The sequence below is a fragment of the Gadus morhua genome, chromosome 3 (assembly GCF_902167405.1).
Source record: "Gadus morhua chromosome 3, gadMor3.0, whole genome shotgun sequence".
NCBI lineage: Eukaryota > Metazoa > Chordata > Actinopteri > Gadiformes > Gadidae > Gadus > Gadus morhua.
The window spans coordinates 24,458,688-24,481,205 of record NC_044050.1 but is presented as its reverse complement, the minus strand read 5'-3'; the positions used below and the strand labels follow the sequence as shown (position 1 = coordinate 24,481,205).

The following is a 22,518-nucleotide window of genomic DNA, read 5'->3' as shown; positions in this document are numbered from 1 at the left end:
ATGTTACTATGTTATACTTTCACTACTTCGCTTTATCCTCTGAAAATAAACTTGGTATGAGCTGCATTCAAGTCAAGATTTACTCACACAATATGGGGACATTATCAACCAATGAACAGTCACTTAACAGTTAACTTATGGTCTTGTAATCATTTACACTTGTTGTTCATGTTTTCTAATTATTTTCAGGTTAACTAAGATATTAATTTATACATTAAGCAATTCATTATTAATAGGGTTAGGGTAAACCCTTACTCAGTAACCCTAGCCTTTAACCTAACCTTAACCCTAACCCCTATGATAATGCTATAATAATGTTTATCATTGCATCAACTACGGATAATTAATGGTTATTGAATGAACCCTTATTGTATCATATGTATGTTCCATGAATCATATCCTAACTATATCGCATCAGCAAACATAGCAGCCAAATTTGACACTTACAATCACAGTTGCACAGTTGTAATGATCATATCCCCTTTAGGAAATACCCCTGCTCAGTGATATTATCTGTGGCTGGTGGATTTCCCAGAGGCTTTTAAAGGGTTAGACAAGGGGCTAATCAGCCTCTAGATCAGTCTCTCAGCTTTCATTGCCGTTTGGCCTACACGTAACATACAACAGATAGGTTTGTGTTGAATGGTTTGAAACTCATTTTCAAGTATGTACAGTTTATATTTAGAACAAGAGAGATGGAAACCCCCCTTTATATCTTGGGCCCCTTAACTGTCAGATTTCCCCCGAAAGACACCGGTTACGCCACAAGTACATGAATGAATAGGATGTGATAGACACATGAAGGACGTTCGTCGTAGAGTAGCACGCCTACCAAGAAGGTGACACGTTTCACCGCACGTCGAGAGTGGTGTGGAGGATTCTGTTAGTCTCCACGAGGTTCGAGGCCTCTGCCTGGGACCTTAAAATAAGCTAAAGACTAAAGAAGCTACAAGAACGTTCCTTTCAGTACAGGAAATGCATGACTAGCTGTGTGTCACTCTGGTCTCTTCCTGCTGTCTCCTGACGCCGCGGCAGGAAACGCGCCGTGGTCAACAGGAAACGGGGGCCCGTGGATGCAGTTTCACCGCACTGTTTAACCAGGGGACTTTATGGTGCTGAATCCACAAAACGTGCCGACGCATTAGGGGACATTTTATTAATTCATTTATTAATACAAATATCGGATTATTATGTTTACTAATTATTATTATTATTATTATTTGGTGGGAAGGAAGGGAAGACATTATTCTGGTTAGAGAGAGAAGCACTCCTCCATTGCCTGCTCCTCTCTCCCTCTCCTCCTCCTCCAACTCCTCCTCTCTTCCTCCCTACACCCCTCCTCCTCTCTCCCTCTCCACACCTCTCCTCCTCTTCCTCTTCCTCCTCCTCCTCCCCCTCTCTCCCTCTCCACACCTCTCCTCCACCTCTTCGTCTCTGCGTGCCAACAGCCCTCGTTAGTGTAAGGTGAACAAAAAGAAAAAACAGCACCCCTTCCCCCCCCCCCCCCCCCCCCCCCCCCTCACAACACCACCACCACCACCACCACCACCCCTGTGCTCACCCTCCCCAGCAATCAGACCAATGAAAGGTACAGAGTACGGGACCACCTCCTCCTCCTCCTCCTCCTCCTCCATCTCCTCCTCCTCTTCCTCCTCAGACGCATCACCAGCGAGGTGTCATTAGCGTGCTGAAGATGGCGGCTGCTAATGAGCGGGTGATTGGCAGGAGAGGGTGGCGCTGCGTGTGAGTCACCAGTCCCCCACGGCTCACCAAAGGTCTGCAACAAAAGAGTGATGCTGGCGTACGAAGAACGAAACGAAACATGGATGTGGTGGAGGGGGTCGAGTGAGAAGTGGTTGGAAGGGGGTTTATGTGTGTGTGTGTGGGGAAGGATGTAGACCGACAGGCCGGTGGTGTTTTGGAGATAGGGACACACGGGAATTTGAGTGAGAGGAGAGCGGTCGGATGGGATTCGACGTGAACGGATGAATTGTTATTTGAACGTTTGTTCTTTGAACGTTATTTGAGTGTCAGGTTATGAAGCCTACGGTGGGGGAGGGGTGGTGATGATGACTGGCAAGAGATTAGATTAAAAAAAAATTGAAAAATCAAGATGAATAATGTTCCTGAGCTTGTTGGGAATGTGTCAGTGTGTGTCAGTGACTCATGCTCCACCTTTTCATTCCTTGGTTTTCAAAAGCTACACTGCCCACAGGTTTTTTCCCCTCAGCGATCCGTTTGATAGAGAAACTAGTTTTCCGTCGTGACCTTGCTTAGCACTGTGTATTTGCATATTTGCTCAGCATGGTGCTAGAATTTCGAGGCTTGCTGTCTTGCTGATGCGCACGTGATCAGCGCACGAACACGCGCACATTAACTCTTCCTCCGTTAGCATAATCACGCACTTATCTGCACCGGCTCAAGAGCCGTAGTCGTGATGCCTGTTCTATTCTTTTGAGTGTAAATAAATTGAGGGATACAATCAAGCCCTCTCCCTCGGGTGAGTGAGCTGGCTCACCTGGCTTCTCGCTCCTTTGAAAAGCATTACGTGCAGAGAGAGAAAAGGGAGCTATCAGGAGGGCCAATTGCACAAGCAGTGTGTGTCAAGAAGCGGCAGGCGATACGTGTGTGAGTGTGTTTACCGTGTTTGATGTCGTCTGGGGAATTACAGTGTTCATTCACATCGCCGGCCAGTCATGCAGCGTTCATTCATGGCATGAATATATGAATGAATTGAGTGAATGTACAAAGGGAGAGGGTCCACGCAGTCATATGTCACGTCACGCCGCTTCACGGTGCGTTGGGTCTGATGCTGCGAACACTCCATGACCAAGACTGGCTCAACACGTTTTCACAAAAACATAAAAATATGCATTTTGTTTCTTCAATTAATTCAAATTGAACAAAAAAAGGTTGTGTCTATGGCATGGAGCAGTGGAGCACAGAAATGAGTGCTCAACCACATCATGATTACTAAGCGGGATGCCTGTGAGCTCGCTCTCATTGCACGCTATCTCCTCAAACACTTTAGATAACCAATGCAAACAGAGCTAAGTAACCACAATAAAACTCCACCTCCCCATAGCGAGTGTCTAACAACCGTCCTCTCCTCTTCCTTCCTCTGCCTACCTAACCGTTCCTTGATGCTATCTGGGGGGACGGAGGTGGAAGTGGCTGCATTGCACCCACATATAACCCCACCCGTCTCCCCCCCCTCCTCCCCGCCACGGAGACGTCTGCCTCCCCCACCCCTCCCCTCACATCCGCCCTCTCCCCCATTAGGGCTTCCTGATCACAGGGACCCACTGGCCTGATTGGATTCAGGTAGGGCAGGCTCATTTCCACTGCATTGATCTCTCTTCCTAAACCAACAGACTCTCTGGTGCCACTACCACCATCCCCACCACCGCCAGCCATCCCCACCCAGTATCAAGGTGCTTAGGGGTTTTACCAACCTGCTGCTAGTGGTATGCAAAGGAAGGGCGTCAAGAGGCCAGATAACCAAATCCCTCCCTCCGACCTCGGGCTGCTGGATCAACAGATGCCGAGGGGATCGGTGGAGATTGAATCACTGTTGGGGCAATTTGAGGAGGCTTAAAGGAACGCAGGCAGGGAGCACAAGGAGGTCGATCCGAATGAGCCTGGGTTTATTTGGAGCATTTCTTAAACATACTGAGAGGCACTACAAGCCTTCCTAATGAAGTGGGGAAAATGTAATGATAATTTTATTTAAATACTTGTTTAATTGATAGATCAAGTGGTGTGTGTGTGTGTGTGTGTGTGTTTTTTTGTGTTTGTGTGTGTGTGTGTGTGTGTGTGTGTGTGTGTGTGTGTGTGTGTGTGTGTGTGTGTGTGTGTGTGTGTGTGTGTGTGTGTGTGTGCGTGTGTGTGTGTGTGTGTGTGGTGTGCTTGTGTGTGTGTGTGTGTGTGACGCTCCCCGATGAGCCAGTGATCCTCATCATATCACTCTCTGAGCGACTCTGAGCGAGGCAGTGAGTCATCTTGATCTTTGATCACCATCTCTCCCCATCTCTCTCTGGCGGCTGTAAGTTCTGCCTGGCGTAGAGAAGAGATGCCCTTTGCACGGTGCTCCAAATCCATATTGCCATCAAGTCTCCTTTTTCGTTATTCTGCTCTCTGGTTTTGTGTTTTCTCTGGTTTTCGTTCTGTCTTGCTCTCTATCTCTCACTAGAATAAACCCTTTTTTTTGAACACCATCTCTCTGCCCCATATTCAAATGGATCACATTGTTTTGCAGGATTATGGATGTTGTGATGTGCAGTTGATTTTGATGTTATTGCCTTTTTGTACATTTGTCTGAATCATGTCATTGGCTTTATAACAAAAAAGATGGCGATTGTTAAACCCTATTTATACCTCCAGCGTAACCTAATGTGAGAGAGTTGTTATATCATCCATTCTGTTAGTTGTTCCTGTGCGGTAACACTATTTTGACAAACACACCCACACACACAATCACGCACACGCACACACTTACGTACACACATTCCACAGAGAGCTAGAACAACTGCCCATCAAGCTCAAGTTAGCATCGGGCTTTGCGCTCGGAGGAAGGGGTGGGAAAGCGGATTTGTTCTTTCACACTGCTTCTGCGTCTTCTTCGCATTTGTACAGGTGTGTGTGTGTGTGTGTGTGTGTGTGTGTGTGTGTGTGTGTGTGTGTGTGTGTGTGTGTGTGTGTGTGTGTGTGTGTGTGTGTGTGTGTGTGTGTGTGTGTGTGTGTGTGTGTGTAGGTGGTAAGTATGAGGTGCATGCCTGGAAAGTGATATCCTTGCCAATATGGCAGAAATCACACCCTGTCCCCTCCCTGCTGTTATGGAGCCACTCGTCCGTGATAGGCTGCCGCTTCGGTGACTCATCCCGCAGACTCTTGCTTCTTTTTTTTCCCCTCTTGCCTCTTGCGAGAGATCGTTTAAGCAAGGCAGAGAAAATAGGAAATGTCAGCTAGCAGCTGACCCCCCTATGGCCTGCCGGCAGGGAGTCCCAACATCCACCACCTACCCTCCATCACCTTCTGCATCTCCACCCTACTTATACACATAGCACATACTTGCCGCTGCCACGGCAGACGCAAACACACACATGAAGACGCAAACACACAAACACAACACAAACACAACTCTGCGCTGCTCCCCAGCAGCGCAGAGTTGTGTTTGTGCTGTGTTTGTGTGTCTGTGTCTGTGTGTGTGTGTGTGTTTGCGTCTGCCGTGGCGGCGGCGGCGGCTATGTGTACAGTGCGGCCTCATCGCATGTGCGCTGTTGTGCAGAAAGAGTTGGTGATCCTGATCGTCTAATCTTTCCATGCTAGCTCTGGAATCCATCTCGGGGGGGGGGGGGGGGGGGGGGGGGCGACCTCATCGCTGATGGTGTTGTAGGGGGTGTGAGCCCGAGATCCATCATGCCTTCCCCAGTCACACCTCCATCAGCATGGCAAACCCTCCACTCCACAGTACTCTCAAACACACATTCACATTCCCTCCATCAGAACGTGTGTGTGTGTGTGTGTGTGTCGCATGACGTCAACAGTCAACAGCCCTCCGCCCCCGCGCATGTGTGTGCATGTGTGTGTGTGTTTGTGTGTGTGTGTGTGTATGTGTGCGGGTGTGTGTCTGTGTGTTTGTGTGTGTGTGTATGTATGCGCGTGTGTCTGCGTCTGTGTCGGCCCGATTAGAGAATAATCTTCAAATCTGTACGAGATGGACAGAATGTAATTCCCGTTGAGAGGATTTGCCCTCATGACTCCCACACAGAGGTAGGAGCGGGGGTGGCAGGGGAGGACGAGGAGAAGGGATGAAGGAAGGCGTGCGCAGCGCTGAGGCGGTTTGGGGGTGGGGGTCGCCAGACAGATGAAGAGGGGACGAGGGCGAGAGAGAAGGGCGGTATAGGGGGCTAGGTATCTTTGGTTCATGGTGGAGGTGCATCAAATCCTCTTTTATCTCTGTCTCCTGGGGATTCCTGCCATGGTTTCTGTTGAAGGTCACAGTGGTTTGTTCCTATATGATAGGCTCTGTGAATGTGCTGACTCCTGCAATCATTACATCATGGGTCGCTTTTGAATGTAGGTGAAATCCAAATTCCTGTTTTGTAGTATTTACACGCAAAGAGCCACTTCCCAGAGGAACTAACGTTAATGTGAAAGCATTATAACAGGTTATTTTCCTTCCCTTTTGCGCACGACAACAGATAATGAGGGAACATTGTGAGGCATTCCAGCGTGATTGATTAAATGGTTGTATTTCGGGCTTCAGCTCATAGGTCTATATTTGTCTTTGTAAAAAGCCGTAATATTAGATTTCATAGGACACAATACATTCATTCATTGGTTTTGATTCAACAGCAAATCAACAGATTTGCTTTTTTTTCATACGTCTCTAGTAAACATGGGCGATTCTCAGTATTTTGGTGTATTAATGGCTTGCAGGCTTTTTGCCGCAATACTTTTCAGGACTTATATCTGAAGTATTTCTTATTCTATTAACTCTCTAACCAGCCTGATCTTATTTCCTAATAAAGATCATTACATGTTCCTTTGAGCTAATCTAGCCATCGCATGTGGAACGACTCAAACAGTAAAACCGTATCTCTCTCCCAAGGTTTTTTTTAATTGTGTCGCTTCATTAGATTAGAAAACCTTAAAGGATTTTGTGCTTCCGTCTTACGCAATGTTCAAGAAGAAGGGCACATCGAATTACCCTAGTAGGCACGTATTTCAATACTTTTACTGTTTCAGAACTCATAACTTCTAGTTAAGTTGCATATTGGAAACACAAGCACACATCGCTGCAGAGAATAACTTCACATTGTTTGGAGGAATGTCTGAGGCTGCAGGGGAACGTACTTCCTCCAGTACAACAAAGGCCGGCTTGCTTACACTACTTGTGAGGAAATGCTGAGGATGAAGGTTTTGTTGCCAGTGTGTCATTCTGGTGTCCTGCTTTTGGGGATGCGATAGAGTGACCTCATAGAGTAATCTTATTTGACTCTGTGCACGATCAAGCCTTTCTCACAGGTTTTTTAAATGCTACAAACCTTGAACATTGTGGTTTAACTCATTTGAACTCAAGTTCGATTATGATGGACACAAAGTATCTATTATTATTGCAACGTCACTTTGGAAACATAGCTGTCTGTCTTAACTTTTAGCTCTTGACAATAGTTACTAAGCCTTTACTTCTATTCCTTCTTGATCTGAACTTGCTTCACTCACTAAATCCCCACAGAAGATAATCCAGAGGTTTACTCACCACGAGGCTCAGAATGATATTTATTACCTCCTCAGAGCAAAGAACTTAAAGAGGCAAAAGTCTGTTTATTCTCGGGGAAGTGCTTGATTCTTCCACCGAATTTGTAGTCAGCACTAACTTTCCTTTCCCCGTAACAAGCTGTGAACCATCCGTCTGAACGGAAGGAGGTATGAGTCCCAGGGAAAGCACGCCACGTACACAATCACTGGAGGGGAGCAGCACAGAACACTACGGGGGCGCATCTCCGTTTTATATGCAGGACATGGTGTTATTATAAGAGAATATGTAAGGTTTCGCCTGTGCCTGACCGGTCAACACCTCAAGCTTTCCACATTTCTGGACGTTTATATTTGCTTGCAGTGGACGGGGATGTGTGGTGTGCCTAACATCCGATCAAATGTTGTTTGAATAAAGGCATCACCTGTTTCACAGAAAGGCAGTGGAAGTGAAAATGCGGAGACACACAAAGGGAATTACCAAGTCCGCCTCACAAAGGCGGTGTTTAATTCCTCTTTGCTTGTTGAATATGAGGCCCTTGACTCATTTGTCTTTCATAGCTTCCTTTTAAAAGGAAAGTAATCTCCCTTCACATTGTAATCCTGGACGGAAGCCTATTGTGTGCTTTAATTATTCATAATGTTTTGTCGCAAATGGGGAAAACCAAAATGGGAGTAAGTGAGAGTAAATAAAAGAGGCTCTCTCCTTTACACTGATGGACCGCTCGTGTGCTGTGGAGCTAAGCCCATTATTTGAGTTTGGTCTCAGTGGAGCTATACAGTGGCTGAAAAGAAAAGCGCCATATGTTCTCAACCAACCTTCGCTAATGTCCTCCAAGGGGTTTAATTAGCTTAACAATGTCTTCAATGTCATGATAGAGATGTTTTATTCCTTTAACTAGACCGCCATAGTGTTTGTCCAACTGAGCAAAATGAATTGCTGCCTAGGAGAGGCTTGAGTGGGTCTGCTGGCTGGTACCTCAAGGTATAAATACTAGTACTCGAGATTCTTTATGTCCTCGATGCTGTGCTGTTGCAAATATTGGAGGAGAAAACACATTCTGCATTTGAAATCGAGGGGAAGGGATTCTGGTATTTGTACAGATTAAGCACACTCAAATCTCGGACCCAGCAGTCCTTCTATGTTATGGCAGAACAGGGGCGAGGGGGGGGAACAGAGCCAGAGATAAACACCTTCGAGGGGTGGTAATACGCCTTGTTTCCTCTTTCTTTAAAAAATGAATCCATGTGGCCAGTCTATATGGTGTATAACTCCCAGTTCACCGAGATCTGAGCTTGTCTGCCACACTTTCGATATTATTTTTGATTTGTTAGACTCAGGCCAGCCAGGCACTACCCTGCCACTCCACAAACGTGCGCACGCGCACGCGCACACGCAAACACACACATACACAAGCAAGCGTACACACACACAAACAGCTGCATCCACACCTTAACCAAATATTGAGAAGCTCCTCACTCGTGATCAGTAGCTATTTATCTTACGTAATCGGTATTCTGTGCAACTTTTTTCCAAAATTGTAAGAAATACAGTTCTCTGAGTGTACAAAGCTACATGCAGATTAAAGGTATATGTGCTGCCTGTAGCTTTTTTTTTTTTTTACGTTGAATTCGATTGGAAGCTTTATTTGTTCTTCATAGCGTTAGGGTCTGTCCAGGTCTCTCTCCCTCTCTCTCTCTCTCTCTCTCTCTCTCTCTCTCTCTCTCTCTCTCTCTCTCTCTCTCTCTCTCTCTCTCTCTCTCTCTCTCTCTCTCTCTCTCTCTCTCTCTCTCATTGGGTCATCTTAATGTCTCTCTATCTTGCTCTTTCTCTCTAAGTGTTATTTTGCCTGGAAGTATTGGGACTCTTGGGCCTTGGGTGGAGGTGAGTCAGACCCCTGGAGCAGTGTGTGTGTGTGTGTGTGTGTGCGTGTGTGTTCATATGCGTTTGTGTGTGTGTGTTCATATGCGTGTGTGTGTGTGTGTGTGTGTGTGTTTGCGTGTGTCTCATCCTTGTTTGAACCCAGTGACACCAAAAGTTTCTGTTTCATAATGGTCTGCCTGTTCGAATAAATGTCAGCATTTTCCAACACTTGGGCTATACGACAGACAGTTGCAGTGCCTCAGATAATATCATAACTGTAATAAGTGTCGGTTAGAATTATAACCTTTTTGGGAGGCTAAACTAAGTCCCAGATTCAAATAGATGTTGGATAGTTCGTAAAAACAGTATTATTATAACTAAGAGACATGCAGAAAAAGGCTTTTTGGTTTATGAAAGGAGTAATGAAATGGGTTGAAACATGAGCTGAGGTTATAGATTATACCTATTCTAGCTAAATATTACACAAGATATAATAGGGTTACATATTAAAATTTAATGTCACAAACTCAAAAACAGATCTGTATAACCGTGTCCTTAGCGACTTATACATTTTCGTTCAAATTCCTTTTTCGCCTGTTTTCTGTGTTAACCATTAGCCAGCTTGTTCTCTGCCAGGGAAGCGAGCGTGACTCCGTATTGTCTTAATCTAGTGAGTCTTTACCTGGAAACAAATCACTCTTCCAAACAGTTTACAAAACAGAACGGTGAACTTCAACAAATCGCCCTCAGCGGTCAACCGAGTTGAGTGGTGAAGAAGAAGTGAAGCAGTTTTGTTTTCACACACTATTCTAAGGAACCAGCGTAATGCTGTGGGCATCTTGTCTCTCTGTCAGCACACCAGGAAGCACCTGTTTGGCGGTGCTACAGTGAGGGGGAGGGGGAGAGAGGGGGGGGGGAGGGGGAGAGAGGGGGGAGTGAGGGGAAGAGAGAGGGGGGACGGAGGGGGAGAGAGAGGGGGGACGGAGGGGAGCGAGGGAGGGGGAGTGAGGGGGAAAGATGGAAAGGGAGTGGGAGATAGAGGGAGATAAGATGAGAGACGGAGTGGGAGTGAGGAAAAGAGACAGGGAGGGACGGAGGGGGAGTGAGCTAGAGGGAGGGGGAGGGAGGGGGAGAGATGCAGGGGGCGAGAGGGGGGAAGTGACGGGGAGAGACGGAGGGGGAGTGAGGGGAAGAGACAGGGAGGGAGAAGGAGAGATGGGGAGAGATGGGGGGGAGTGAGGGGGAGGGAGATGTTTAGGCGAGGACGACGCATTGTTTCGGTTCTTTTTATAAATTCTGGTGAAAGGGGGACTTCTTCTGAGGATAGGCGGTTCCTGAATATTAGTTACGTGGCTTGTTTACCGAACTGATTTGAAAACCCCCCAGTTACGATGGTATAGCACTGTTGTGATTCCTACACTGAATGCTCTTCATAAGATGTTTCACTGGAACGGCAGTGAATCTTGCAACCCATTAATAACATCTACCGCCTTGGTATGTGGACACCTGATAAGCAAATGACTTTAGGAGAGAGAGAGAGAGAGAGAGAGAGAGAGAGCGAGAGAGAGAGAGAGAGAGAGAGAGAGAGAGAGAGAGAGGGAGAGAGAGAGAGAGAGAGAGAGAGAGAGAGAGAGAGAGAGAGAGAGAGAGAGAGAGACCTGCTGACTGACTTACTGACTGACTGACTGACTGACTGACTGACTGACTGTGGTTGCTCCAGTGTTGTTGGGGCTGGGAGGGGGGGGGGGGGTCTCCAATGCAGCCAGAATGAAGTCACAGCTCCAGATTAGACTAGCCCATATGGCATGCTGCCTTCTGTGTCTATAATCCCCAGCCCCTCCATTCATCTGCACTTCCTTTACCTGCTCAAAGAAAGCCCCCCCATGTTGTTTACCTTACCATTACCATCATATATCACATCAGCCATGTGGCTCACTCTAGCTATACATCCATGCCCCTTACCGTAGCCATCCCTACAACGTATGTATGCAAGTAAATATGTTTGTATTTAATACGTACGTATGTATGTATGTTTGTTTGCTTGCACAGATGTATGCATGCCTTCGTTCAGAATTATGATTAAACAATACAATAATATGATGAATGGAGCAGAGAAAAAACAATCCCCCATTCATAAGGTCCTCCTTTGTAGAGACACACACATTCATATGTGGAGACAGACAAATTCATACCGTCCTCTTCTAGAAATAGACACAGGAATAGAAACGTATTGTATCTTGTTTGTTGGTAAACCGACAGACACACGCACACACACACCCTTCCCCTTTTTCCACACACTGGACCCCAAACAATCACGCACAGCTGTACATGAGACCGCTCTCCTGTCTATCTACCTACCTACCTGGCTGTCTTCCTAGCCATATATACAGAGATACCCACCCACACATGTACCTAAACACACACACACACACACACACACACACACACACACACACACACACACACACACACACACACACACACACACACACACACACACACACACACACATACACACACACACACACACACGCTTGCAGGCGGTATCTGTGGAGATGGGAGTCTGTTGTTTATCCTTCCTGTCATCTGTGTGTCTCTATCTCTCCCCCTCGATCCCTTCCCTCCCCCCTCTCCCTCTCTCTCTAGACTAGTGCCCTCTCTTGCTCTATCTCATCCTTTGAACAGAATGTCCTTATCACTGCTATTTACCATATCTTTCTTTCCTTCTTTAGTCCTCTTTTTTTTTTGCATACCTGTTGAACTTGTTAGTCAAACGCTCGGCAGTGCAAAGATAGAGTGCAATATTGACACCTTCACACTCTTCAAATAACAAGTTATATTTACATAAACGGATGCATCCATGCACACATGCCCAAAGCAGTTTATTATGGATAGATTCGTATTGATCTGTGTATTTGAATTGTGTCTATGTGGGATTGCAGTGTGACCTTTAAACCGATAGGGTCATTTGAGAGATAAGGTCCAACCGTCAACCGGTAGAATGTTGCTGCTCTCCATGGGACCGAGAGTTAATGTTGTTGTCATTTGCACGGGTTTCCCCATTCGTGTTTTTGAAGAGATCGATACCATTTGCTCCCCGATTACTATAATATTCATTTTTATCGAAGAAGGAAACGTAAAACGAAAAAAGGTTATGAAGCGAAACGATAGCGGCATATGAGTAACAGTTGATTAAAACATGAACTATTTACCGAGACGAGGGAGGGAGGAGCAACACAGCGCAGCAACACCAGTGTGGGTCGGCGCGCTTGGCTGTCGTTTCACACCGGTGTCCGTATATGGTTCGTGACGTCACGCTCCGGAGGTCCCATTCACTTAAAACTCCTCGGACGGAATCCCCTCAGAGGAAATGTAGAAGCAGACAGGACGCAGGGCTCACACACAGCTCGGCCGCACCGCTCGGTTAGACTCTCAGTTAATTCTTCAGGCAATAATAACAAAACAACAACCACTCAGCGGTCAACATGAAAGTCTCAAGCATAGACTGCCGGCGTCTGAAAAAGATCCTAAGGAAGGAATCTGGAAGCTTTCTCGTCGTGGACTGCCGACCTTACTTTGAATTCACGAACTCTAACATCAAAGGTTCTTTGAACGTCAACTTGAATTCGGTAGTCGTCCGGAGGTGTAGAGGAGGGCATGCGCCCGTTCAGTTTGTCATCCCCGATGAGAGAGCTCTTCTACGGCTCCGGGAGGGGAGCATATCGGCGGTCATAGTTCTGGATGAGCGGACACCTCATTGGCAAAAACTGAAGAAGGACAGCATTGCACAGATCGTCCTTAATACCCTTTCACATCTAGCCAGTGGAGCAAACATATGTTTCCTGAAAGGTAAGAACCTTTTAGGGTCAATTTTTTGTTATGTTCCGACCTTATGAAGAACAAAAAACAAACGCTTCCAGGCTTCATATTTATTTTGGGTTTGGTACACACACTATAAGGCTGTAACCTAAAAATGTCAATCCAATGTCAATTATATCCGCCTAGAATATATTTTGAATATAATACAGTCCTATATGCTATATATTTAGAAGTAGCAAGTACCCAAAACAATCAAATTCATACCCATACCCATGTGAGAATGTTATTTTTTTTTTTTATCCTTCATTGTTTTCCTTCAAATATCACAAACGTAGGCCTACACACACATACACAGTGTTGATTCCACGATAATATTTTAATTGACACATGGTTATTGTTATTTTTATCCATAAACGTCAGAGAAGGCATGGGTCCCCGATGTGGACAGGGCGATATGGTGTCTGTAAGGGCTGAGTCAGAGGATTCAATGTGTGGTAGAATAATCTTATCTGAAAAACCACCACCGAAAGGAGAACTGAATTATACATCCTACCAAACCCCCTGCTCAAACCTCCACCACACAATTATTTCCGTCTGTCACCTCCTCAGACATCAGGATATTGGCCTAAACGAATTAGTGGTCGACGCTAACCACGATTAATTACGCATTGATATGCGTAATTACAAACAATCCACCGTCTCTTTAATGGTTTCCCAATTTCATGTGTGAAAACGGAGGAATAGGCATACACACACCTATACAACTATAATCAGATTCACTGAAATTAATCACCGTTTTTCCCCCTTTTACAGGTGGATATGAGAACTTCCAGTCTAATCATCCAGAACTTTGTAACGATGTGAAAACCGTCGTCCAGATCGACACTGAACAAGAGAAACGACCCCTCAGGCGCTGTGATCCGCTCTCCTTCCTCAAACCAGACTATGATCAGGTATGACACCAGATTGCACGAACGGATTGCTTTTTTTTTTTTTTTGTTGGTTATCTTTTTCTAATCATCACGACATTATTTAAATCTTGTAGCCTATAAATAATAACATCTAATCATTCCTTACATCTGTTTGCGACCTCTCTTTTACAAATATCCCACCCATACGTTATTGGCCAATTTGACTAGATTACTGAACTATCATCCATATTTTTTCTCTGTTTAGAAAATAAAGAGAGGTTCCTCTTATCTGGGCAGATAAGATCCAATGCTATGCCGATAAACCTCTGCTCTGACCTCTCTCCTGCCTTCACGGCCAAATAGTTTTGACTAGAATCGGCCGTAACGCAGTCAGGTGTATTGGCTGTTGGGATGGAGGGGAGGGGGGGGTGCTTTGACTATCTGAAGGGAGGTCAGAGAATTAGCATTTGCGGCGTCTATTTCACCATGGAACCGTCAGACTCACCCGTCTCTCTCCCCCCCCCCCCCCCCCCCTCCCTCTGTCTCAGGGTAAACCCGCGGAGATCCTGCCTTTTCTCTACCTCGGCAGTGCCTACCACGCATCCAGGCAGGACTATCTCAGCGACCTTCGCATAACGGCCTTGCTCAACGTGTCCCGCCGGGAGCTACAGCCCACCAAGGAACACTTTGACTACAAATGGATCCCCGTGGAAGACAATCACATGGCCGACATCAGCTCCCACTTCCAGGAGGCCATCGAATTCATTGGTGAGTCGAGGGCTCGAGCACACTCAACGCTCACACGTCGCTCCTCGATCGGGAAGGGGGTTCTGTCCTGAACCACTACTCTCAAGTCCTGGTTTCGGTCAAGCAACACCTTTTGGGGGAAGTAGGCCGCGCTCGGTGTGTGAGTCACACCACTGAGCCACGTAAGACGCCACATAAGAACCCTGCCAATTAAAAGTGCACAGAGGATCAACAGCTTTACACAGACTTACTGAGCAGGGTTATACAACGGTGCAAACAAACGGAGACACGGGTGTGTGTGTGTGTGTGTGTGTGTGTGTGTGTGTGTGTGTGTGTGTGTGTGTGTGTGTGTGTGTGTGTGTGTGTGTGTGTGTGTGTGTGTGTGTGTGTGTGTGTGTGTGTCTCTCTCCCCTTTGTAAACACCTACACCGTCTGAAAACGGCTTGTTCCAAAGTAGAGACAGAGGACGGACACACAGAGAGTCGGCATTAATCAGTCTACCTCTTCCCCCCCCCCGCCCTCAATCCTGCCGCCTCTCGACCCAGCAATCTGGTTCTTTTCAGAGGGAAGCCCCCCTTCCCCCTGCCCTCACCCCCCCACCCCCCACCCCCCACATAACACATCTTCTTAGGTTTAAAAAATTAAGACGATGCTGTCATCGCCTCCCACGCCTAATCTCTGTGGCTTTACCCTGCTAGGGCGTGGCCTGCCAGCGTGACAAACACTAATGAGTAGTTAGTAATGGCTGGCTAATCCAACACACAAGCACACACACTCTTGTTGTTTACAAGAAAAAGGATAGGACGGGATGTCTTCAGAGGAAGCTGGGTGGCTGCTCCGGTGGCCCCAATGTGATTCGTACACGGATTTGAGGGAGAGAATCTGTCACACACATACAGAGAGACCACCAAAAAAGCGAGGGAGAGATAGCGAAAGAGAGAGAGAGAAGTGAGGTGTTGGGTAATGGTGGATTATTTTTTTCAATATATATATATATATATACACACACAATGCTCTCGTGGCTATTTATAGACCGTTGCAGCAGTAGACGGCGCTCGCCCACGGGAGTGTTGGACTGACCTCCATTGGGTGGGCTGCTATTATTGGTTTGGTTTGTTTAGCCCACCTACATGCAGGGCACCTCGATGTCAGCCAACATCATTACATAAGGCATTCAATAGGTTCTCGCAGCAGGTTTAGCCATCGCACAGGAAGGGCCTCTGAAAGCTGTTAATCGTGATTAGACCAAATCCATGCCAGCGCTGCTGGACGGATGGAAAATCTATCTATAATCAGGAAACTCTTACAGCAGATATGTATGCGTGTGTGTGTGTAATGCGTGAGCTGGTATGAGTGCCTGTCAGTGTGAGTGCTGTGGGGTGGGGGTCTGTTGTCGTTCGTCCACAAAGAGGAGTGACGACATTGACTTCATGACAATACGTCTCCAACCAATGAGGTTCCCTCGTTTCAAGGAAGGTCGTTAGGTCAACCCACGTCCTTCATCATTCTCTCCTGGCCTCACTGCCCCCTCCCCTTCCCTCCCCTCCCCTCCCCTCCTCTCCTCTCCAGATGCCACTGTCATGATTCATTCATGTGCTGTGTTTTCCTCCTCCGCTGTCAGAAGCCATTGCTGCCTATTATCATCACCCCCAGCCCTGCAGGCCATTTAGAGGTTGTAGGTTCCCCTTGGTCAGCAGTCGCACATAATGAGAAGACCCGCGTGGGGTCGTTTAGAACCCCACATCGTCGAATGAATGGGTATATTCTTATTGCGTTAGTGCATCTCGAATGAACCTCTGCATTTAGACATCCCGGACACGTTTTTTTTAATGTGTGTCTTGGATGTCTTGTTGGATGCTCGATTTTGGTATTGGGTTTGAGAGCTGGCATGAAGGTGTAGTAGAACAGTTTGTACATCTTGGAGATTTAGGACAAACACATGTCGGCAAAGTGGGCGCATGAACAGGAGCCCAGCAGGAAAATAAAAGCGTAGGAAAAGAAAAGGACACAGACAGAGAGGAGTTGTGTAGGCACACGCGGTGACGGTGTAAGCAGGGCATCGTGATAGGTGTAGGAGGGCGGGTGGTGTTTGATATACAGACAGCATGCGTGAATCTTTTTCTTTTTCACACACACACACACACACACACACGCACACACACACACACACACACACACACACACACACACACACACACACACACACACACACACACACACACACACACAGGGCTCTGTAACACAGTGTACCTAGCAGCACCCCCACTGAGGCGTGGCAGGAGAGTGGTCTCATGTACAGCTGTGGTGACTCATCCCAGCCCCCGAGGAGTGGAGCACAGTGTGTGTGTTTACCAACAAGCCAGATCCTATTACTTCATGTCCGTTCCTATATAGGATATGAGACATGAATGGAATAATTGTACAAGGACCCGGGTCCGGGTGATACGGAAGAATTGTTGCATTTGAAGCGTGTAAATGTATTTTGATATCTTGTGTGAGAGCCGTTTTGGTTGATAGCTCTCTGTCACCGGGTTTACCTTACACAACGGGTACAATTATAACCTCACAAATTCACACTCAGTCAGTACATACAGTCCGTGATATATTTTTACCACACTCTGTCCTCTGCTATAAATGCCAGTCACATGGACTGAAATATACTCAATTTTGTGATGAATCATCGTCATCCAACGCTGCAGTTTCCGTAACGTCATTGTTACGAGCGTTTTTCGTTATCAGTTGATTAGCTCTGCTGCTGATAGTGAAACCTCAGATCCTGGTACATCAGTGATGATGCATATGCTGAATCGAAACTCTGTGTCATCAACCAAAACCATTTTTTTATTGACGTGTCCCTTCTTTGTCCTCTTTTGTGGTTCCAGATCGTGTGAAGCAATCGGGCGGCAAGGTCCTGGTTCACTGTGAGGCAGGCATCTCTCGCTCGCCCACCATCTGCATGGCCTACATCATGAGGACCCAGCGGCTGCAGCTGGACGAAGCCTTCGACGTCATCAAACAGTGTCGGGCCCTCGTCTCGCCCAACTTCAGCTTCATGGGTCAGCTCCTGCAGTTCGAGTCGGAGGTCCTTTCCTCCGCCCCGGTCCACGTCGTGGCCACGCCGGAGCCGGCCACGCCCTGCGCGCTGGAGTCGGCGTCCTTCTTCACCAGCGAGTTCACCGTCCAGAACTTTGAGCCGTCCTCCGCGACGTTCAGCCTTCCTACCTCGTTCCTGGCCCCGCTGCCGCCGCCCCTTCAGACCCCGGGACACCGCCAGTTCAACCTGAGCCCGATAACAGCACTGCCTTAATAGTACACACAAACACGAGAACTGTGATTCTTGCTTATAGTCTTACTTGAAAAAACGACGGGGACGAAAAACTAAAATACACGTGTCGACGCTTTGTGTGTGTTTGTCTGCTGTTCGCACCAGCAAAGTCAGAGGACTGGATGATCACTGAAGGACACAGAAATGTCACGGTTATAGTATTTAAGTCTATGAAGTCTGTCGGCCACAGCCATGGATGCTGCTGGCTTGTCTTCTGTCGTTTTGAGTGAGAGAGCACAGCGTTGAACTGCAATATACATGCCTTAGGTTGATATTGTACTTGTTATTTGCTTATTGATACAGCCAGCCTGGTATTTGAACATAATTTATTTGATAATTATTGTCTGTCTGTCCTACTTTTCTCAACAAATGTGGTTGTCAATAAAAACAATGTACCACAGTTTAAAAGTTGTTTCTATCTGTTTTATAGCCTGCATTATATACAATTTGCAACATGCAACATGAAACGGATTTCCGTTATTCTTGGTTGTTTGGACCATGAGGCTACCCAACTGCCTACATTTCCTCTCTTCTAAAATACACTGTAGTGCCATAGTATGTTTTTCAGAAAAATTGGTTAAGACAGAGCCCGTCTACGGGCATTTTAGACATTCTCTGGTTTAAATAACAATGAAAAAGGTGAAGCAACAGTGACACCTGCAGTGACCTTGTAGCTTGACGGCTTAGTAACAAGTGGGTTTTGAGCATGGGAAAGTGCAGGAAAGGGTCAGTAGTAGCAGTAGTAGTAGTATATAACATCAAATATTACGAATATGTCTGTTTGAAATGATCCTGATTGCAGATTTATACAACTATAGAGCAGGGTAGTTTTATTTTTATTTTACCAAAGACTAACGTTAACAGAATACAATGGGGGTAGATCCTCACATTTTCGATTACACTTTCAAACTATTAGTTGTTTTTTTAAAAACCTATATTAATCAAATGTATACATCCCAAATGAATGACCGAAAACTTTCATCAGAATTGTTAAGTTCTCGAGGCCGGATGTCATTCTGAAGACCTGTTTTTTTTCTTTCACTCGCCGGTCACTCTTGGCGCCCTGCGCTCTCCCTCACTGGGTCTGTACCAACTGGATTAAAAACCTAACCTAATATGCTTAAATGTATTACATCAAAAAAATAGGTAAAAACATCCAAATGGAAATATAAAAACATACATTAAGTTCTTTATGAATATGGTTCGCTAAGTCATCATATATTTTATAATTTTATTTGATCCACGTACGATACAGAAAGTGGTATATTCCACCTCATCCCGCCCCCGACGCCATTTTCCATGTTATTCTGCCTGACCCAAATAATTCCGTATTTTTAGGACGGCTATTACTGTTAATTGCGATCAATTTTGGACAACTACGTTATCCCCCTTCTCCCTTTCGAGAAGAAGGGAGTTTATCTCCAAGTTGGAACAGGAGTTTCTACCTAGAGGACAATGTATATCAAACAGGTAAGCTAAAGCTAGCTGCAGACAGACTGTTAGCTCGGCTCATTGTATTGCTCTTTTTCTTGCAATGTTTCTGTATGGTTAGACACACGTTTCTCCCTAACTCTGTATCGCTTTAGATCTACGATGTAAGTCTGCTCCCACATTGGTATACAAAAGTAGCATGCTTTTAGGGCTAAGCTAGGCTAACGGGCTAGCATCGCTTTGAACTGCCCGCCCCCTCTCGCGGGTTAGCTAGGTCCGATCGCGAGCGTTCAGAGTGGCCCTGGCAGTGCAAACAGGTGGATTGTTATGGTTATTTATCCACCGATACCATCACCACACCGATAATAAATGGAGATAAAGGGCACAATTGATGGCCTACATTATTGTGTACATGATAAAGAATGCATCAGTCGTCTAGCTTTCAACATTGTCCAAGCGTTATCCTATGAACGAACCGACGTACTCAACGTGTGACGTGTGTGTGTGTGTGTGTGTGTGTGTGTGTGTGTGTGTGTGTGTGTGTGTGTGTGTGTGTGTGTGTGTGTGTTCTGTCCATTACAGTGACAGCACATTGCCTCCATAATCATCCCACAAATGACTTCTTAACCGTAGTAGATCCTTTGAGACACACCAGTCATGTCACGTTCAGACTGAAGTTAGACTTGAGTCTAACTTTGTCGTGTCTCAGGTGGAAACGGGGAGATATCTTGTCTGAGGGTCTCATTAAGCGTCCAGACTCCAAGCCTTGAACTTAATACCTCTGTGAATTGTTCTGCAGGTCATCATCCAGGGGTTCCGAAGTTACAGGGACCAAACGGTGGTAGATCCCTTCAGTCCCAAACATAATGTCATTGGTGAGTTGAACTGGTTGTAAACAATGTTGTAATCAAGCTTTAGGACTTCAATGACTCAAATCTCCATTGCAACTGTATTCGACACCAATGTATTGTTGCATTATTGTCTACCTCTTGGGGTTTTCCAATGTCTAAAACTGTATCATAGCCTCCAAAAAGTTGATTTCCAATATGGAAATGCAAAGCAATGTTCTAATCATATTGTGAAATTATTCTGCTTTTCTGAATTGTCTCTTCTGTCTTTTAACAGTTGGAAGAAATGGATCCGGGAAAAGTAACTTCTTCTACGGTGTGTATTATGCCACACATCAATACATGTCTTTTTTGTGTAGTTGGCAATGTATCCATCATTAGCTAAATGTTGTCTCCAAATCCATTTTGTTTTCTATAGCAATTCAGTTTGTGCTCAGCGATGAATTCAGCCACCTTCGCCCAGAACAGCGATTGGCCCTACTCCACGTAAGTACACAGTATTAAGCGTTCAATAGATATATTGTTCTGTTTATAGTACAATGTTACACATTTGTTGTGTTGGCCGATATTAAATAAGACCTTTGTTGGCTTGCCTTCCATAATGTTTGTATAAACATGCCTAATGTTGTTTTGTTTTGGAGTGGAAGTAAGGGGATATTTGGCATTTTTAGCATTCAAAAACAATAAACAATACAATAAATAGAAAATATAAATTTTTATAAATTGTTGTTAACATTGTCTACAATGATCCATCTCTAGCTATATATCTATATCATTACAGTTTATAAGTTGTATTTGCAGCATTAATCACCATGTTAAAGAAAACAATGTATTTTCTCCAAACTCCAGGAGGGTACCGGTCCTCGCGTCATCTCTGCTTTTGTGGAGATCATTTTTGACAACTCGGACAATCGGCTACCGGTAAATATATCTTGCATTATTAAAACAATAGATATATCTGTAAATTAAAAAATGTCAAGCCCCTATACAGTTCTCAAAAGTGGTACATTGAAATGCATAGGGTTTCTTTTTATGTGGGGCTGTGTGGAGGTCAACAAAATGTCAAACTCGTGTTAGTGATTACATTTAATCTTGTTTTTTGCTGTGCTTATTATGTTATGTGGTGGGTCTTTATGTTTTGGGGGGGCTCTTATGTTGCGCAAGTGCCCTCTTTCCCTGCTGCCAGAAAATACGTCTGTCTGATCGGTAGCCGTATTCTGGTCCAAAATACTCAGCTGTAATTGAATGGATTGTTGATCATTTTTGTGTCCACAACATTGGTATAAAAGGTATGGCGTGTGGAATTGAGTGGCATCTAGTGAACAGACTTGGCAGTAATTGAATATAAAATATTTTTTGGGCAGTTACGTTTCACATCGATATGCTAGCACTTTACTATTTGCTTTAAAACGTTAAAAGCCCTATATTTTGTTTTTCAACAGGTGTTTGAGTCAGTAAACAGCTCTGTATTGTTCTTGCATAACGGTAGTGATGGCAGGATGTTTGTACCCTCCCTGGCTTACGTGACTGTAATCCCGCCGTCTACTGTGGGTCTGACGTAATCACCCCCCCCTCTCCTCCTGTTGATGATTGGTCCCTCTGCTCTGGACAGATTGACAAAGAAGAAGTATCCCTGCGCCGCGTCATCGGCGCCAAGAAGGACCAGTACTTTCTGGACAAAAAGATGGTCACGTAAGTTCTGCTCGCTGCCGGAAAAAACGCTGTATCTTTAATGACGGGCATTGATCGGCCCTGTGAGTCCATGTAGTTAACCGTGTGACGTGTGTGGCCGTTGCAGTAAGAATGACGTCATGAACCTCCTGGAGAGTGCCGGCTTCTCCCGCAGTAACCCCTACTACATCGTCAAGCAAGGAAAGGTGAGAGTGGCAAAAAAGCACCCCTGCTGCTAAATCTCTTAATAGGGCCCCTATTTTATCCCCAGGTGCAGGTGTGATTAGCAATTACAAGCCATTTTGAAAATCTGCCTTCGCTGGGGCTTGGTGACTGCACAAATGGGAGAGGGAGTGTCCTCCGTCTTAGATGTATTCTAGAAAGATCGATCTACCATCCTACCCAGTGGACCAGGGATGGGCAACTTTCATGATAAAGAGGGCCACATTTTTTATCATAACCATCGGAGGGCCACATGACTGCACACTTCAACTAAACGTGAGCTGAGAGAAGCTACATAATTTTGAATTTGGTCGATGATTTCCAGTATTCTGGTGCATTTTGGCGATGGCCACTACCTAAAAAATCGTCCAGAATCATAACCTATGTACGGTATGTTAATTGAACCAACATACATTAATT

At 45.6% G+C, this 22,518-nt stretch overlaps 2 protein-coding genes across 2 annotated transcripts in view; both read left to right on the top strand.

The window, feature by feature from the left end:
- Positions 1–12,475: 12,475 nt before the first annotated feature.
- Positions 12,476–18,334, top strand: dusp5 (dual specificity phosphatase 5). Its single transcript, XM_030352407.1, has 4 exons — positions 12,476–12,973; positions 13,757–13,896; positions 14,403–14,622; positions 17,484–18,334. The coding sequence occupies exons 1-4, from the start codon at positions 12,610–12,612 to the stop codon at positions 17,906–17,908; spliced, it is 1,149 nt and encodes a 382-aa protein (XP_030208267.1). The 5' UTR covers positions 12,476–12,609; the 3' UTR covers positions 17,909–18,334.
- Positions 18,335–19,196: 862 nt separating this feature from the next.
- Positions 19,197–22,518, top strand: part of smc3 (structural maintenance of chromosomes 3) — a 32,457-nt gene continuing 29,135 nt past the window's right edge. The window contains exons 1-7 of the mRNA XM_030351348.1: positions 19,197–19,396; positions 20,157–20,232; positions 20,483–20,521; positions 20,624–20,691; positions 21,055–21,126; positions 21,818–21,897; positions 22,004–22,082. Coding sequence (XP_030207208.1) covers positions 19,382–19,396; positions 20,157–20,232; positions 20,483–20,521; positions 20,624–20,691; positions 21,055–21,126; positions 21,818–21,897; positions 22,004–22,082 — 429 coding nt within the window. The 5' untranslated portion in view covers positions 19,197–19,381. The remainder of the gene's footprint in view (positions 19,397–20,156; positions 20,233–20,482; positions 20,522–20,623; positions 20,692–21,054; positions 21,127–21,817; positions 21,898–22,003; positions 22,083–22,518) is intronic.

Coding starts and splice junctions, on each gene's coding strand:
- dusp5 (XM_030352407.1), top strand. CDS start 12,610: ATGAAAGTCTCAAGCATAGACTGCCGGCGTCTGAAAAAGATCCTAAGG. Junction 12,974..13,756: donor AAACATATGTTTCCTGAAAG/GTAAGAACCTTT, acceptor CCCCTTTTACAG/GTGGATATGAGAACTTCCAG. Junction 13,897..14,402: donor TCAAACCAGACTATGATCAG/GTATGACACCAG, acceptor CCTCTGTCTCAG/GGTAAACCCGCGGAGATCCT.